This window comes from Aythya marila, assembly GCF_965140915.1.
Source record: "Aythya marila genome assembly, chromosome: 2".
Lineage (NCBI taxonomy): Eukaryota > Metazoa > Chordata > Aves > Anseriformes > Anatidae > Aythya > Aythya marila.
Window position 1 is genome coordinate 79923446 of NC_139043.1, and position 19138 is coordinate 79942583.

At 47.0% G+C, this 19138-nt stretch overlaps 1 protein-coding gene across 1 annotated transcript in view; it reads left to right on the plus strand.

Moving 5' to 3' along the window:
* The first annotated feature begins 4200 nt into the window (after positions 1–4200).
* The window catches only part of PHLPP1 (PH domain and leucine rich repeat protein phosphatase 1), a 129021-nt gene continuing 114083 nt past the window's right edge, over positions 4201–19138 (plus strand). The window contains exon 1 of the mRNA XM_082752596.1: positions 4201–5541. Within this exon, the coding sequence (XP_082608722.1) occupies positions 4353–5541 (1189 nt within the window). The 5' untranslated portion in view covers positions 4201–4352. The remainder of the gene's footprint in view (positions 5542–19138) is intronic.

The window sequence follows — 19138 nt, forward strand, 5'->3', positions numbered from 1 at the left end:
TTTCAGTGCCTTGTTATCTTCATCCCCAATTTGCTCCTCCAGTTGTGACAAGCCCACGGATGGATGAGGGACACAGGTGCACACCTAGCATTTTAAAGGCTGGAAATCATCATTACTGATAATATTAGGCATTATTTTCAGAAGAGCTTCCGTACAAAGACATTCAATTTCTCTTTATGAAGAAGGATATGATTACACTGTTAAATTTGAAGAAGTCCCTTTGCTCATCCTTCTCCTGCTCTTTGAATTATTTTTACGGTGGCAAATGTTTTGTCTTTTGCTTCAGTGTTCTGACACTGACATCATTCTCGTGCTTCCTCATCTGTGGGGGAAATCTCCCTTACTAGAAAAAAACAGACTACTAAACAAGAGAGCTGAATAAGATCCCTAACATGTTGCAGGGTTAAAGGGCATTAAATTCCTTTTTCCTAAACTCCCTCCCCACCTTCACACGTTAACAAGAATCACTAAGGTGATTCATACCCTCTGAAAACACGGATCAACATCCAACGGCACCACTGATGGTGAGTTATAACAGACAAAGCATAAATACAATTTGTCCCACATTAGCATTTCTCAGTGCTCATCAGCTTTTCATCCAGAACTGACTTGTCAGTCAAATTTTCTGTAGTCGAGGACTGGGGAGTAAGTAATTCCTGCTTAATGAGGGCATACTATTTTGAAATGGTATCTTTAAAAACAAAAACCAAGCTGGGTAATCATTGCAGATTTGGTACCATTTAAAAATTCTCTTTGAATAGAGTTCCTGGCAAAGCTGTAGCTGTGCTAGCTGCTCGAGGTGGAGCTGTGGCCAGCAGCACCTCAGCAGCTCCAGCACCCGCAAGGACTTGGGCTGCTCTTTGGCCTGCTCTGTTGCCCAGGGGTCTCTCGCTCTCTGGTAACTGGGTGTGTAACACTGCCCACCTTGGGGGTCTCAAGGCCTTCTGGCACTTTCCTGCCACTGTGGGAGCGTGTAATTTGTTCATTCGGGATAAAGAGTTGCGGTATGGAATCATTTACAGTAATCTGTGATAAATTACTTTTTATTCCCTTATTTATTTATTTATTTATTTTTGTTGTTGAAAGCTCCTATAATCAGATCACTCTTCTTCAAGATTGCCAGACTCCGGTCGGAAAACTGCAGATTGCAAGCTCTCCTGTTCCATTTTACCATTCTTCCAAATAGCTGCCATCAATCAAACTCTGGAAAAGGAAGATGTGTATTTCACCCTTCCACTTCCTCACGACAAAAACGAATTTCATAAGCTCCATTCCCAGGCCTCGTGGCAGCAGTTAATCCACAGCAAAAATTCACAATTCCAGGAGAGTTAAAAAGCATCCATCAGTTACTGGGAAACGGAGAATAGCATCGTTTTCTCATAAGCCTGAGAGTTCAATCTGAACGTGCGTATAATTACAGACTTCAGGTGCACTTCCCTGCGTAAAGCAAAAGCAACCTGGCTTTGTACCACCGACGTCTGGGGATGCCGGGTCTTCACAGAAATCACTGCCTGCGTATTCAGGAAAGTGCAAAGAGCCACAACGTGATGCCTTTTCTCCTCACGGCACAACGCAGGGCTTCCAGCGTGCTGGGAGCCTCACCGCAGCCTCCTGCCCCCGAGCAAATTTCACAGAGCGGTGATAAATCCAGCAATTTTCCACCCTGGGGACTTCAGTGCTGCTCTACTTGGTTGTGTTATTTTTATTTATTTATTTATTTATTTATTTATTTATTTTTTATGTAATTGCATAAAGCCCTTCATTACTGAGGCCCCCCGGCAGCGGTAAGTCAGCCTAGCAGCAGGAGGAGCGAGGTCAGCCCAGTCCCTTGCCAGCTCGTGGCACGGTGCGGCTGCTCTCCGCCTGGACGCGGGGGGCAGCTCGCCCCTCCGAGGCTCCTGGAATGGCCTTAACTCCGTGTTCTTGCTCCATGTGCCACAGGAGACGAGAAGGGCTTGTTTGGTCTAGCCGGGAGAGCATGAAGACTGCTCAGGGATACGGCTGCTGCCTAGAAGTACGCTGGGGGTAAACACTCAGGAGTGAAAAAATAAAATAAAAAAAAAATGGATTGGAGTCAAAGGGCACTGCTGGCGTGTGAACACAGGGGTGTAGACCACCCACCTGTAAATGTAGACTGGAAACTGGGAGAAAGTTCCTGACCACAAGGGCAGTGCTGCTCCACTGAGAGCTGAGGACAAATCCACTCGGCTCACTGACTTCCAGTCGATGCTCAGCTGTTTCGGGAGCCCTCAGTAGCATGCAGCGCTATAGGATGTGGTATCTCCAGTCACAAGGGAGAAAATTTGGTGCCCCAGGGGACTTACCTTCCCACTTCACATTCCTAAGAAATATCTGATCATCTCTGGTTCGGATTTTTCTGTGTGTGTGCACGAACAGTCAGATGCCTGAACAATTGGAGCACAGCTCCTCTCTCCCTGCCTCCCTCCAAGGAAAGACTGCTTTCAAGGGTAGCAAGCTGTTTTCTAGAAACTGTATTTTATTTCAAGTATTACTGCTAACAATAATGCCTCTCGAGCTTACCAACTCCCTCTTCCGAGTGTGTCTGTGTGTGTTTGCACATAAAGTATTTCTCTCATGCATCTAAATCAGGAGACCTGGAGTAACCTTTGTGAAGTAGGTGGCATGAGGGTGGTGTGAATCAGGAGAAATAATTAAAAGGGAATGCACAAAGTAGACAGAATCAGGCTGCAATACACTCAACGCTGCACTTTTACTGTGTGCTGCTACTGTTAGGGGAGGTTTTGGGCACCGGTTTAAGCCTTTAATGGCCAAGCGTTGCCGTCATCTTCTCTCAGTGCACGCTCTGGATCTGGTCCTGGGTCTCTCACCCAGAAGGAATTCCAGCGATGTTCCTGCTGGTTACTGCAAATCCAGATACGGGCCAGCAAACCGCACAGTCAGAACGTAATTAATTTGCTGATTGTTCCGTTCCAAAAGGGGGTGGTTTCCATACAAAGGTAAAATGACAGCGTCATTGTTACAAACCTTATACAAGGCAGACACACGTTGCCATCGCGAGTTCCCCGGGGAACTCCTCTGTTTTCTGTGGTGTGTTTCACCTGCGTGTATGAGGTATAAAGAAAACAATGTGCAAGTCTGGAGGAGCGTTTTATTGGGAGACATAAACTTTTGTTTTATTACGGTTCTGGTTCATTTATGTATATACACTAAAATAAATAAATAAAATAAACAGAACTATAAGTGCTGCTTCACTGACACTGAGAGTTTGTCTCGGGGTGCTCAGTGATGAAGATTTATCTCCCCTAACATTGGTGTAACCGGTTAATTGCCCAGAACTCCCACCCTACCGCAGCCCAGAGCATCTCCGATGAGTATCTGGCATGGCGTTTCGCTGCGATTTTACAAAATGTATTAAGAGGGAACGATCTCAAGCAGTCACAGCCCTGTCCAACCTACATTACTCAGCTAAAACGCCCTCAGGAGCACAAGAGAATCCTCCAAATAGATAGTGTTATGTCCTTGTGGTATGAAAACTCTCCTATCTGATTGTAATTTATCTTTTCAGTAACTAATTTAAAATCGGATGGGGGGAGGAGGGGCAGTGTTGGTATCTGGTCGCTGCTCCTGAACAATCTTTAGGAAGTATTTTCAGTAGTTTTAGGGTCTGAAACGCGTATTTTCAGTAGTTTTAGCAATGAAACACAGTGACAGGCTAGCGGTGCTGGGACTTTTTCTCTGTGGACCTTCTCACGAAGCAGTTCCCTATGTGTGTGTGTGTATTTAATACACAAACACCCCCCGTGCAGTGCATTTTTACACCCCCTCGCGTCCCCATCTGTGAGGGGAAATCGCCCAGGCTCGGTGCTCGCCTGACCGAGCCGAGGGGGCACGGCCGGTGACAGGCACAGCGCGCCATGTCGCGACAGCATCGCGACCGTTAGCCAACGTTAGTTCCCTGGCGAAACCCGCCGGTAACGCCTCAGCAACACGGCGGTGGAGGGCAGGGCACCGCCACCATTAACGTTTAAACCGCGGGGCGGGCGGGCAGCGCTCCCCCCTCACAGGTCGCCCCCTCACAGCAGGCGCTGCCGGGACTTGTAGTCCCCCTCTCCCGGCCTCCATTTCCCAGCCCCGCAGCGGCCCGGTTAATATTCATGAGGCGCCCTCCCCCTCCTTCTCCCTCCCTCCCTGTCTCCTCCTCCCCTCCCTAATGGCGGCGGCGCCGGGCGGGGAGCGGGGCTGGGGCTGAGGCGGGCGGCGCGGGGGCCCCTGCGCGGAGCTGCGCTGCCCGCCCTGAGCCCTGCGCCCCCTCCTGCCCTGCCCTGCCCTGCCCTGCTCTTCCTTCCCCCCCTGCTCCCTTCCAGCAGCCGATGGAGCAGCCAGCCGCGGGCGCAGAGCCCGGCAGGAGCCCGCCGGGCAGCGGCAGCCGGGCGGAGAGCGGCGGCCCGAGGAGGAGGAGAGCGGCCGGCGGTGGAGGAGGAGGAGGAGGAGGAGGAGGAGGAGGAGGAGGAGGAGGGGGAGGCAGCGGCTCGGCGCCCCCCGCCGCGCTGGCGACCCCCGGCGCCGCCAACTCGCTGCTGCTGCGGCGGGGGAGGCTGAAGAGGAACCTCTCCGCCTCCTCCTCCTCCTCGCCGTCCCCGGCGGGGACCCGCAGCCTGGAGAGGAAGGCGCTGCTGCTGCTGCCCAAGCCCCCCCGGCAGCTGCAGCCGCTGCAGCCCCCGGAGCGGGACTGGGTGCGGCGGGACGTGCGGCGGGGCTGCCTGCACGTCTACGAGCGCCACGCCGCCTGCTACCTGCGCCCCGTGCTCTGCACGCTGGACACCACGGCCGAGCAGGTGGCCGCCCGCCTGCAGCAGCTGGGGCACCGCGGCGGCGGCGGCGTGCTGCGGGTGCTGGGCAAGCCGGGCGCTGCGACGCCTCCTCCTCCACCCCCCCCTCCTCCTCCTCCTCCTCCTCCTGCTCTTCCTCCTGCTGCTGCTCCCCCGCAGGGACCCCCGCCCGAAGCGGCCGCGGAGAGGCCGAGGAGCCGCCGTGGGGCCGGCAGCGCCGCCGGGAGCAGCGAGCCGCCCGCACAGCTCTACCTGGCGGGGCCGCCGCTGTCCTGCCCGGCGCTGCTGGGCGAGCTGGGGCCGGCCGGCTCCGACACGGAGAGCTTCAGCCCCAGCGCCGACAGCGTCTCCGACCGCCTGGACCCCTACAGCAGCGGCGGCGGAGGCGGCTCGTCCTCCTCCTCGGAGGAGCTGGAAGCCGAGCCGGCGGCCCCCGACGGCCAGGGGGAGGCGGCGGGGCCGGCGCGGAGCCCCCCGGGGCCGGGGGAGCCGCCGGGGGCCGGGGGAGCTCCGGGGGGCGAAGCCAAGGCCGCCGCCGCCGGCCGGGAGCCGGGGCCGCCCGCCCTGTACGTGCAGCTGCACGGGGAGACCAGCCGGCGGCTGGAGGCCCACGAGAAGCCGCTGCAGCTCCAGAACGACTACCTCTGCCAGCTGGGCTACCGGGACCTGTGGCGGGTGCAGGAGGAGGGCATGGACGCGGAGACCGGCTGCCTCATCCGCTTCTACGCCGGTGAGACAGCGCCCTCGGGGCACGGGGGGGCTGCAGGTGCCGCCCTGGGGTTCAGGGATTGTAGGGTCTGAGCGCTTCGCAGCCCTGCCTGCCTTAAACTGCATCGCCCCTGAGCTGGGCTGCTTGGGGGAAGGAGCTCCTGGCAGCTCCTTGCAGCTCCATCCTGCAAGCGCAGCCCTCTCTGCTCAGCCTCCCGCTTTGGGTTTCGCCGCTCGCTGTTTGCGATGGAGGCTGTAAGCTTGTGGGAGCGGGCTGGGCTGTCAAGAGCCTGAGCATAAAAGGCAAGAGCCTCGCAAACGCGGCCTCACCGAGGCCACTTCGGGTACGGGAGGTGGGGAGCCTTGGGTGGGAAAAGTTAGCTCCCACGTTGCCGTGACGCAACGCTGCCGTTCTGTAGGGCTGTAAAAATATCTTCCCTGTCGGCTGGATTGCTTGGTGAAAATACCTATTGTCATCCTGGAGCGCCTCGGGTTTTAACCATCCCATCCGGCCCTCCAAAGAGGGGAGGGTGTTGAATGCCCAGCAAAGTGTTCAAAAGCCCAGCGAGTTCACCTCTGGAATAGGTAAAGGCAGTGCCCAAAGATCAGGTCCCGCTGGTAAAGCTAAAGCAGCGAGTGACATTCCCTCGCAGGGCTGGCTGAGCAGAGTGGTACTCCGCTGAACCGTGAGAATTCAGCGCTTTCATGCTAAAAATACCGAGATTCCTCCCTCTAGTGAATTCCTCTGCATGTAAAACAGAGCTGGTAATGGCAGGCCGGGAGGGAGAGCGATACTCGGGGTGAGTGCCCCTTGTTGTTCAGAGCAGCATGTGGGAGTGACGGCGAGCGGTCAGTCCCTCCTTCCTTCAGTTTTCTAGGTGAGCTGTGTTAATGCCCCCAGCACAAGCGGTGCTCTGGCAAGGAAACGACAGGAGGTGGTTAGATATGCTGGGGTCAGCAAGGAGATAAAAATCATTTTTTTTTTAATCAGGGTGGTCTGTGTGCGGCTTTGGCCGTGCCGGTGAGGGTGGAGTTCAGCAGGTGGTGTTGGAAGGAATGCTGCTCCCATCATTTCCATGCCCACAGCCCGGTGGGAATGCACGGGCACGTTTCAGAATGGGGAGACCCCAACGGGGTGCATGCTGAAGAAAACACAATCAGAAAACATTGCTAAGCCTTCTATATAGCTAAGCCTGTTCGCATGTAGCCCTTATGCATTAAGTGATTAATTCTCTCTGCTCAATGCAGCTGTTCCGACTGTCTTATTTTAGTGTCTCAACTTGACTGCTAGCATAGTTCATGCGTTCGGGACTTCCTTGTACAAGCCTTCTAAATAGAAATGTAAATCTATAAACACACATACAATTAAATGAATGCAAATTTGTTACGCAATTTCATGTCCTAAGCAGTGTGTCTCTGCACTTCAAAAGTGCAGTGTTTTTTTCAAAATCTTTATCTCTATGGGGGGATCTGTGATCAACATCTAAAACACCTGTGATCAGGTGCTTGTAGCAGAGTGGTTCTAGCATCCAGTGTACCAGGCCAGCCAAAAAGAGCTAAGAAAATACTATTGACGTGTCATCATACTGATTTTCTGTAACTGTCTTGGCAACTTCTCGGCTTCCTTATTGTAATATTTTTTTTTTTTTTCCTACTGGATGATGAAAGGGAGGGAAGGAGGAAGACTTAAAGAATGCACATCAAATTAGACTTGGAAAGGGGAGTGTGTTTTGGCCCCAAAGTCGGGGTGTTTTGGTTAGGAGAAGTACCTTTTTGATAAATGATCCTCCAGGAATACCCTAAGGAATGCTTTAGAGCAGTGATTTCCTGTTTGCCCCGGACTTCATTGGTTTAAGCAGACGGGCTTGTCCCAATGGATAGAGAACAACTAGCATCTCTATCCCTGTAATTTCCTGCAGGCTGTCTCAGCAGGATTTGGTGATTCTGGCCTTGTACCGAAGTAAAATGGCATAAACCTAGGCTGGATTTATTGCGCTGCTTCTAAAAAGAATTCTTGTGTCTAATCCCCTTGAAGTGGGGAGAGGAGAGAGCATGTTGGTGACTTCTGGGCTTTTCTTTTTCTGGGGAGAGACAGTTCTAAAACTGGAAGATTTCAGTACTGAAACATAATGTTAACAATTCCAAACAGGGTAACGCGATGCAGCCAATGATTTCAGTGATTACTGCATATTGGTGATTTTTCTAGTTGTGTCATCTGTTTAAAAAAAAAAAATAATATAAAAAGGCATTTTAGGAAAAAAATAAGTAGGAGAACTGCAGAGCATCAGGGTTTTCACTGTGACAAAATAGCTTTCCTAATGTTTAGCTGTTCACAAACACTCTGTAAATGAAATGCCTGTTCCTTAAATGCAGCATTCCAAATTTAAACGTCCCAGAAAATAAAATGTGACACTAGGAATGTAAGAGTCCTTCTTGTATGCTGTTTTGACTCGCTTCAAAACGCGGTTAGCGTGTATTTATTTTGGTATCTCCCCTGCTTTTCTTACTCCAAGCATGCGGTTGAGTTCTTCAAGTCTCTTGACTGAGCCTTGCTCGGAGATGATGCTGTTGCTGAAACATTCCTCACGGATTTTGGGATCTGATTCTGCTCCCTCTAACATCAGTTGGAGCAGAACTGGGCGTTAGTGGCTAATTGTGCCTGTCAACTTCTCCCTCTGTTGAAATCTGTCTGAAGAAGAGATACTGTCCTCAAAGTTTGCAATGCTTCATCTCTATTTCAAAGGATATGGTTAAATAGCTTTCTGCTGAGATACTGCTTTGCTGGTTATGGAACGGTGTAGGAATCCATAATGCAATTACAGCCGTGATATTGTAGCTGGGAGACCGATTAGGTCAGACTTACTAAACTATTCCTAAAACCATAAGGGTGGCTGTGATCCAGAAGGCCTCTCGAAAACAAGTTATAGTATTCCTTATTGCTCTGTAAAAATAATTCTTGTAAAACGTAACTTCTCCCCGTGGCCTTGCCTTCTCTATGATTTGCGTGTCGAAGGAAAAACAGCCCGATGCACCAATCTAGTCACTTGAAAACTGCGGGACTGCTCGCTTGTTTTGGGACTTCAGGTGAGAAGCGAGCGGGGAATCCTATTCAGTGCTGTGCTCCGCAGCGTTTACGTGGCAAGCCGCACCAGCGATTTGATCTTGGACTTGAAGGCTGCTGCAGGACAATGGATGTTTGAGGCTTTTTTGTTGTACGACCTCAAGGTGATGTTGTTTGTGATTCTGGCATTTGGCCGTCATTAAATCGTCCGCTCTTTGGTGTGACATAGGGCTGCTGCACCTGCTGCTGTCATCAAGCATATCGCTTTGCAGGAGGAGCTTGCCTATGGGCAGAGTACTAAGAAACACCAGACGTAATTAGGGGCGTTAGTTTTGCAACTGGCTGTTGGGTTCTCCCTCGGAAGAGATGCTTCTTGCTCTCCTCAAGCTGTGAGGAGAAACCCGTCCAGATCTGTATTAGAGCTGGCTACAGAAAATGTTGGTCTGCCCCGCCCGTAAGGGTGGGAAGGCCTACCAGCAGGATCATCTGTGGTGGTCTACAACTTTTTTAAAAGCATGCTTGGCGACTGGGGTCACGTGAAGGCTTCCAGCTGTATGGACGGAGACAGGGTTTTGGATGCATAAGGGTGAGTGAGAGCTGTAGGCCAGGCGGTGCTGGGCTCTGGAAGGTGACATCTGTTGAATCACCAGCCGTTCGCTGCTCTGCTTGGTGAATAACTCGGTTCAGCTATTTAATACGTTGGTAAACTCGCTTCAAGATGACTGATGTTCAAGGGAGGGAAACGTGCCAAAGACAGACGTGTTTTTTTTTAACTTGGGGTAGGACAACAGCTGTGCTGCAGAGAAGCTTCTGCCTTTGGAGCCCCAACGCAGTTCTGAGATCCAGCATCCCATTTAATGCGAAAAAATAGCTCTTCTTATTGTGACTGGGTATCTGTTCCTACAGCTGTGATTGGAAAGGTGAGGCGTTGCTGTGTGAACTGGCCGAAACTGAAAGGAAAAATAACCTCTGCCTGGGGCTGCCATGATCCTGACTTTCTTCCCTGTGTGACTTGTCTATACGCTCTGTTTACCCTGTAATCATTTATGTGCTTGCATCTCCTGCAAGGGGAAGCAATACCGAAAACTAACCATTTGGGGAAGTTTTCATCTCATTTCAACGACGTCGAATCCGAGCAGGTTTGGCGTGGCCAAACTGGGGGCATTTCCAGCCCTGTTTTCTAGGGAAGCGTGAAATGGCCGCGGTGCTGGGCTTGCTCCACCTGCCCGTGGGCAGCGACAGCCTTGTGCTCACCGAGCCCAGCTGGAAGGGGGTCTCTGGAAGGCAGGCGATTCCCTGGGGCTCCGGGGCTGTCCTCCCGCACAGGAGGAGCCCAGCAGATCAAGCTGGAATGCTGGTGGGACCGGCAGCTGAGCCTTGGTATGTAGCACCTGTTAAGCACAATGGGTCTTGCGGCTTTTACATTCTCTCGTGCTCCTGGCTAGCATCCATAACTGAAGTACTTGTGAAGTACCAGCAAGGGAGATTTCGGTGTCATGTACATAAGTTACTATATGTACTAAATATATGGTGCCTAAACCCGTGCACAGAGGAGCTGTGTTTCCTCACCGCTGCAGCATGGAGTGCAGCATTCTCCTTTCCCATTTTTTTTTTCTCCATCCTTTTTATGTACTTTGATGCTATCCCTCTATCTCACCAGCTATTTCCTTTTTTTTTTTTTCTTTCTGAAACTGTACATAAACATCCTCTGGATCATGGCACTGTTGATATACCTAAAAGCCTTTGTGCAATTAAAAACGTCCATCTGTTCTGTTAGGACACTGGCAGACTGCTATGCATCTAAAGCGCTACGTGGTTCTTGGAAGGTACTACTGAGTAGTGCAAAACAAAACAAAACAACAAAAAAAAAGCAACCGCTAATTTGAAAGAATGTTAGAAACTGGTGTGTGCTTCTTAACTACTGAAAATTAGTTTGTGGTTTAATAAAACCATGTGAAGAGAGATTTCTTTGTTATCCTGGTGGTCCTCTGGAAGAGGAGGAGGTATGAAACATGCCTGAGAAGGCCAGTTAGAAGAGGATGTGCACATGCAATTTCACAGCACAGAAGCTTAGGGAGAAATCCTAGAGTGCTCCCTGTTACTCCTCCATTTGATTTGGAGGGAACCCGTGCCTTGGATGCTAACAGCTGTATTTTCCGCTGGGTTTAAGGGATTCCCATTTTGAATTAACTGTTTAAGTTACTAGCGTGCCAATTTTTAGACACGAAAAAGGCAAAACAAATGCAAAAATGACCTGCAGCTTTCTACTTGCCTTGGACAGTAAATGCAAAGATGCTTTAATGTCTTCAGCGTTTCATTTTTTCACTGCTTGTGGGATGTGGCCCACTGGCATTTTAGGTGAGATGGTAAAATCTCTGCACATGTCTGTTTTCAGCTTCCCTTAACATAATTTTATTGCTTCATTTTAGAACTTTTACTCAGAAGGGGATTTGCACTATGGGAAGCTGTATGTCTGAAATAGCTTGCTGATCATTTTATTCTTAGACCCAGAGCACTGAATGTTGCATTTACCTCTGAGAGTTTTTTGGTGAGGTCTGTTTTGTTTTTATTTTTATTTTTTTGCATTTCTGTGGATTCAAATGGATGGACTTTGATGCTTAGAGTCAGTCACAGTTTGTATGGGTAAGCCAACCAAAGTAAAAGGGGCGGAAATACTGAAGTTTGTTTTGTAAGCATCACTATCTTGGCTGTGTAATTCCGGCTTATTTTTTCCTTCTCAAAGATGTTTGAGAGAAATGCAACCAACCCTTGTAAAAAGCTAAAAAGATTTAAACTCAAGAGTGAAAGTATTTTTTTTTTCCCCTAGATTTGGCTTTAAGACAGGAGTTCTGAAACACTTAGGTTTTTACAAGATATTTAAGAAGCTTCACAGGGACACAACATCCTCATTTAAAAATAATCAACAACCTCTTCCTTATGATACTCATGAGTGAGATTGGAAACTGAAGTTGAAATTCCAGCTGCATGGTAATGACTGAATTGTGTATAGATCTGAGGTAGTTAAGCACTGCAAATCCTGTCAGAAAATGTTCTTGTGAAAATTCTAGATTTTTAGCTTTCTGCTTCACTCAACAGTCCCCCTGCTTTTATTCTGTGTGTAATTTTTGCCCTTCAGATAGGTTTTCTGTTGTGCCAGCTGTAGCACTACCTTTTTGGAGAGAATTTTTTTTTTTTTTAATATTTCTCATAATAAAATAAGTTATTTGCTGCAGAATATTTTTCCCAGTTGGGCTGGCATTTGACCAATTATGCTATCTTAACACAGAATTTTCCCAAAGTAACTACTGACATTCTTGTTGAATGTCTTCCAATTAGTTGCTGCGAAGCACTGAAGCCATCTTAGGTGTTAGATAATTTCAGATTTAAATCTTTTTATTTATGGTGTATTTTAATTGACTCCTTATTTACCTTTCTGTGTCTGTTAAGTGATAAAATGTTGCATGCAAAGCATCGCCTTTTTATGATATGCATCACTTGCCTCTTGAAATGCAGCAGCTGTCCGAACAGCATGGAGAGACATATGTGGGTCGCAAATGAGTAGTGCTTTTGTGTCCAGTCGAAATACCAATCGGGATTTCAGGTGGGCAAAATTAATAGTCAAAACAATATTCTGTAGTGTTTGGGTTGTCACACCCGCTTTGGTGTGTTTGGCAGTGATCATAGTTTGGGGTCTCTTCTCTAGGATAGCACGGGCATGGTGTGTCCTTCCATACCCCTGCCGCTGTCACGCAGAATCCCTTAGCGATGTAGGTCGATAGTCCAGTTTTCTATGCTGGTTGCCACAATCTGGCTTCTTCTTGCTTCCTTATTTAGCTAGCTAGCTGGGCAGACCTGCCCCTTTTAGTTTTACTGCTGAGATTTTCTGCTCTTGTGGTTGTGGTTCAAGTATGTGGAAGAATGGGAATGTTGCAGAATCTCTTGCGCCGTTTTTCTGTTGTTGTTGTTGTTCCCCTCTACACCCCTTATTTAGGGGGCAAACATTATTCTTTGAAGAACGTTTTGTTTACCAATGACAACTGTTAAATCGAGAAGAAAGACCTCCTGGAGTGAAGAGTCATTTAATTTCACAACATTGCATAGCGTCTTTGAAGCTTTTTCTGTTGATGGGGAAGTAAAATTTCTTCCAGCTGGCTTTGGCTTAGTTGGACGGATGCTCAAAATACTCATTGCTGAACTAACTGTGTGTTCCTGGGTTTGACAGTTAGGAATAACCATTTACATATTGATTTAAAATACTAAGTTTCAGGGGATTTTTCTGTCCAGTCTCATCTAGCTCATTCCTGAGAAGGAAAACGAAATGAAGTTGTGTAAGAGACGTAGGCGCAAACATCCAACTAGAGTGGAGGAGTCTTTTAAAGTTTAACTCAAATTTTTCCTGGGCCAAAGCTACGTTCGGCCCTTTGAACTTCATAGGCCATTACCTGCTCGTTGCCTTGTCCAGTGGCAACAGGGATCTTCAAACCACCTTCAGTAGCTGCCCAGTTGTGTTCGTAATTCTCAGAAACACCGTAATCGCTGCATTAACCAGTTGCTCTCATCTGCGAGCACTGGGGGTGCCATGCCAGCTTATTTAAATAAAAACAAAACAATGGGCCTTGCTCCAAGGGAGTAATGAGGAGCTGGAATGCCTTTGAAGTTCAGGAGCCTGGGCTGTAGGTGCAATTTACATAAACCTAATTATGTAATCTGAATGCCGGTTCTCTTCCTGTTTGTTCAATTTTTGAATCTTTGTGCCCAAAGAGAAAGATAGTAAGACCTGCAATTAAGATAAGTAGCAGGCCACTCCTTTTCTGAATGTGTGCTCTGGCGAGGAGAGAATTTCTGAAGCAGCTTTAGAGGAGAACAAAACCTGCGATTCAGGCACCTTCGGCTGATGAGCATAAAACCGAGTCCTTTCCTTTCAAAAAGCTGCATGCTTCTTTAAACAATAACTATGCCCAGTTCAGCCTGTTATTTGCTCTAAAACAAACGGTATAGAAAAGCTTGAAGTTCCTACTAGCAATGATTTTGCTTTCGTATAAGCCGTAGGATGGTCTGTAAGGAGCTCTCCTCGGTTTTAGAGCTACCTTGAAACGAGTAAGTTTCTAACTAGACAGCAAGTTTCCTCATCAGAATGCTATGCAATGGCATTTTGTTGTCTCAAATGCCTGCCTTCTCCTCCTGTCTGATCTTCTCTAGCCTTTTAAAAGCAGATAATGGGCAGTAGCACCGGCTTTGTGAGGAGAGTCCTGCAAGCAGCAAACTGAACTGCACGTGCAGCCTGCTCGTTTGTCAGATGGTTGGTCCGATCTACAAGTGACTGCTGATCATCGGATGTTTTATGATGCTTATTGCCTCAAATTGTAAATGATGGAGGAACATATTTTTCCTTCTATTGTGTATTACTTACTAGGACAAACAGACCTCTAGGGGACAACAGTCTCAGTGAGCAGTCATTTTATTTATGAAACTTAATTATATCTGAGACAGCCTAATATTGTGTGTCATTATTGGCTTACTGCATCTACATATATTTGGCTTTCATGCTATAAAGCTTGCCTGGTATAATACAAAATGGGATGACAAAACCTGTTATGAATGAAGTGTGAAACTCCTGGAAGAAGGCTTGCAGGTATAATGTACTGAATTGAATAGGATAGGAGGCTTTGGTTTCTTCTTATACCAATACCACAAGGTTACAGACACAAAAGCACAATAATTTGCAAGTTGCAAATGGGATGTTTCTAAAAGTAAAGTTAATCATGTGTGCGGGAGGTGCAACTTAATGTTTTCCGAAATACCATCAGGAGACTGCTGTAATTATATGACAGGGATTTTCTTTTCCTGTTACAGTCACAGAGTTGAGGATTTTTAATATACTGGCTTGGTGAAAGTGTAGAGCTCAGAGCGTGGTTGTGTCGATTAAAATTTAAAGATTAAAAGTAGACCAGAGCTTATATCCTTTCCGAGCAAGTAGCCAACTTTTTTTTTTTTTTTCTTCCCTCTTGGGTGTTGTAGCTAATAAAAGAAAGGACTGGCTGAAAATGGGAATCTGAACTCTTTGAAGTGCCCAAACGCTGTGAAGTGGCTGTGGACGTGTCTTATCTCTTTTCTTTTGGTGGCATGAAAATCATGTCTCCTGTCTGTATCAACCAAAATAGAATCCATAGTCTCTATCTTCCGTGTGAATCAACTGAAGATTAATGTGATACGTTTCAGACTATTAAATACAGAAAGTTTTTCCATTTCATAGCTTCAAGAACAATGGAATCATCTGTATAAGTATATTCATTCCACTTGAGATTAGACTATAGCACTAAGGACTGCTTGGTTCATGTCTCTTTAATCTTCTTAATCAAGTGACAACTTTAATTCCTGCTAATACACGAAGACTACATTACATTATTTTACTTTCTTTTGATTTGCAGATTCCATCTTGGGAATGTCTCTTGTAAGAAATATCTTTCGGGATGTTTGTTTTCTGAATCCATGCGATAAAAGATCCTTGTTTATTTATCAGGTTCCAGCTTTTTCCCTCATAAATAAAACCTAGAGCGCAAATATGCAGATCAGTATTGCTAGATATCGTAGCAAAAAGATTAAGAGGCTTTGTAGTCTGCAGTGGACTAAGTTATGTCCCTTTTGTCAGTGCCAAAATAAGTGTCCAGAGAAAAAAATGGTCTACTAGAGCCTGGGGTATATATTATATGTATTTAATTTGCGACACTGTGTGTGTTGTGATTCTTTGTGTAATGCTCCACTGGAGTGTGAGCAGTTCCAGCACCTCTTGCTTCTTCAGTTTGGCATTAATAGGAGGCATATTTTTGAACTCATGGCATATAGCATATATTGCACCATGTTAGGGATACTTTTAGCAACTTAGCTCTTTTTCTGCAGGAAGTTTTAGGGCATTCTTGGTTGCATTTACCAACTTCTTAATTTTGTATAAGAAAACTTTTAGTTCTTGTTAAAGATTTTAGGAGGTTTCTCTGCAATACCCACTTATCAGTATGACTTTTTTTTTTTTCCTTTTCTCATGCTTCTGTGAGTCTATGTAAGAAACAGTGCCACTAAGTTATTGTGGAGAGGAGCGTTCATTATAGTGTAGGTAATGTGGGGCTGCCAAAACAAGTAAAATTTTCTCCTGAAAGTCACGGTACATAGCTACAACAAAATTGCCGTGTCTGTGTGTTAACAGTGTAGGATCTGGCAGTGATGCAGTAGATAGAACAGACATTTAAAGGAGTTTGTTATATTTCACCTTTTATTACAGAAATAACCATGTGGAAAATTTCAAATATAAAAAAAAATGTGTCAAATGTATGTTCTTTGCACATCAGCAGTGCATCTCTTGCAAATACAGGATTTTGAGGCAAAGGTTGTAGCCTGCATATTGTTCTCAAAGTGCTTTTCTATAGGAAGAACTTGTAAAGTGGTTAGAAAGAAAGAAAGAAGCTTAATCATGCGTAGTAAGAATTGTGGCTGATAGTAGAAGAATTCATGCTGTTAAAATTTTTGAACCTAAAACTGGGCGTATTGAATTCTTAACATCAGACTGACTTGTAAACAGTGGTATCACATACAGCACTTCAGAAATGCTTATACTCTTTAGGAATGTGTACAACAACCAGGGAGGAGTCTGAACATTTGGCAATGCTTTCCTACTTGCTGTCACCAGCTAAGCTGAGTACATTCAACAGGTCAAGTTAAAAAATGCAGTTAGCAATCGCTGTCCTTTCTGAATTGTGAGGGAAGGTGCTGCTGAGGAATATGCTACAGAGCAAGTCTAGTCTCCTCTTGTAACCCTGCGAAAAGATGGATTCCTGGTAAGCAGGTTCTGGGAACTGCAGACGTCTGTCCAGGAGGAGATTGCATATGTGTACTTGACACTAAATGCAAAAACAGCTGTAATTTCAATAGGGGTGCCTGTCCTTATGCCTATACGTTGTCTTCGTTCTGCAGGGTTCTTAAGCATATCACGCTTAAAGAGGTGGTGAATGTGAACCTTTCCAGACATGGTATTGTGCCTTCAAGTCTTCTCATATTGACAGGCCTTAATCAGAGATGTTATTGGAGACTGTCTTCCATGGGTCCTTTGGCCACTGTGTCTTGGCGCTCTGTGTGTTGTTGCTGGCGCTTTTGCTGAGCTCTTTTGTAGCTCATATTCCCTGATTTTTCTAAACATGTAGAGCATATACTAGTTTGAAAATTCTTCCAGCCTTCCTCTGTAGACATGGCTATACTGCTGTGCAGCAAAACATGTAGGCATTCAAAGATGGTTGGAGATTGTCTAACCTCCTTACCTGATGTAGATGCTGCCCATGCCAAAGCAAATGGCGTGGCATGAAGTTAGTGCCCACTAATCTTTTTGTAGCAGAAATGTCTGAGTATTGTCATGTAATCGTCCTCAGTAGCATGGAAATAATGATACTATACTATTTCCCTAATGAAAGATTATGCAGACCTTGTCTTACATGTAAATGTCCTGTTTTGGCTTGTTGGGCTCTCTTGAGCATTTGCTTCTCAGCACTGAAGCTACTCTGGTCCTTCTGGCAGCTCACGCTCAGAGGAATATACCCCAGTGAGTGTCTGTTCACAGACAAGCATGCCTGGCTTTCTTGCTTTGAATGTGAATATCTGTTTGCTTCTCTTTCTTGCTAGGTTATGAGAAGCATGGTTGTAGCTAGTTAGTCCCATTAAGCAGTATCATGATGGCCACCAGTCTGAGCACTTCCAGTTGGTGTGAGTCGGTGGATGGCTGGCATCTTTCTGGTAAGGCATGAGGGCCAGGTGCGGTTATCAGTAGAGATGTCAGGTAACAGGCTGTGTTCCTGAATCATAAGCAAGGCTTGCTGAACCTTGAGAACAAGTACACTGTGCTCTGGGTCACTCTAATCTGTGCCTGCATGTGCTGTTCTCAGCCTGTCTCATCCTCATTTTCCCGCGTGTGTATCACAGAGTCAGAGAACGGCTGGAGGTTGGAAAGGACCTCTGGAGGTCATCTGCTCCAGCCCCCTGCTCAAGCAAGGCCAATTACAGCAGGTTGCCCAGGACCACGTCCAGCAGCATTTGAATACCTCCAAGGAGGAGACTCCACAACCTCTTTGGGAAATTTATACCAGTGCTCAGTCACCCACATCCCAAGCATCCTCTCCTCCAGGCTGAACAACCCCGGCCCTTTCATGTCTGCTCATAGGAAGGGTGCTGCGGTCCATCCATCATCATCTGGTTTGTCCATGGCTCTTCTACTGAGGAGCCTGTTCTGTCAGGCTGTTGAGAGATTTGGTGAGAAGCAGAGCCCTCGGTAAGGGAAGCTGCCTTGATTTTGTTCTCCAGTCATTTTTAAAGCAAATTGCAGAGTGGATTCGTTCCTCTCTAGTTACTAAGGCGGGGAAGATGACAAGTACTCCCATTTTCATGGTTGGAAAGACGTAGGGGTTGTAGCATCTCACTGTTGGGGTAGTTGTTCCTGTTATAATGTGTGTGCTTTAATTTTTTGCTGAAGCAAAACGAGGATCTGTTGAATGCTGCAGCTTAAATCTAGTCAGGGGCTGAAGGTACAGTGCCGATGTAGCTTTGCCCGGAAATGTCGTGAGTTTCCCAGTAAAGGAAGAGCAGAGGTGACACATGGACATGATAAGGAAGCCTGGCTTGTCAGCAATCTGGTCTCGGCAGGTAGGACAGTGCTCCGACACCATCCCCATCTCCTCTGGTTGCAGGGCCCGGTGGAGGCTCACCCTGAGGAGAGGGAGAAGGCCGGGCCCAGGCAGCGGGGCTGCGAGCTCCGCGCAGCCACTTGGGAAGGGGTTCCTTTCGCCTGCCGTCTAATGGATTCAGCCTTTTATTTTATAATATAATTAAATAACCAGGCCTTTGTGAGGCTCCTGAATTCCTTTAATTTAGCGGCAGCACAGAAGCTGAATTCAGAGCATTCATGGGCCTGTACTATCTCCCTGACTACTTGCCAGGTCTATTCATGCTGTTCTGAGTGCAGGAAGTTCTCACATTCATTCAGGACTGGGGGTGGGGGGTGGGTGGGAGGCGTTGTGTGCTTGGCTTTTTTTTTTTTTTTTTTACTTTTTTTTTTTTTTTCTTAAAGCAAGGGAAATGGTTATAAGGAAAATTCTTCAGTGATTCCCTGGGACCAATTTACCAACTGTTAATCTGTGAGTAAATAATGGGAACAGTTTATACACTTGGCAGCTCTTGAGAAAGAGCAAAGAATCATGAGAAGTTCACAGTCCACAGCCCCAAGATAGCTGAATGCTTTGGTATGTTAGGATTTGTCTGAACAGGGATAGACCAGTACTTTTCTGTTAGCACACGTAATCTAATATATTCTGAAGTACGAGGTTTGATGAGGAAAACGTTACTCTGGCATGTGCTAGCTGGCTGCTTACGCTTGCTCAAGTTAAATAATTCTTTCTCTGCTGGAGCCTTAATGCTCTAGCCAATATGTTCGTGTTCTCTTGCAGACGGCTACTAATCCTCCCTTGAGGAGAGGGTGAGGAAGTGTATTTGCTGCCCGGTGAGAGCAGAGCTGGTGGAATATTACCTT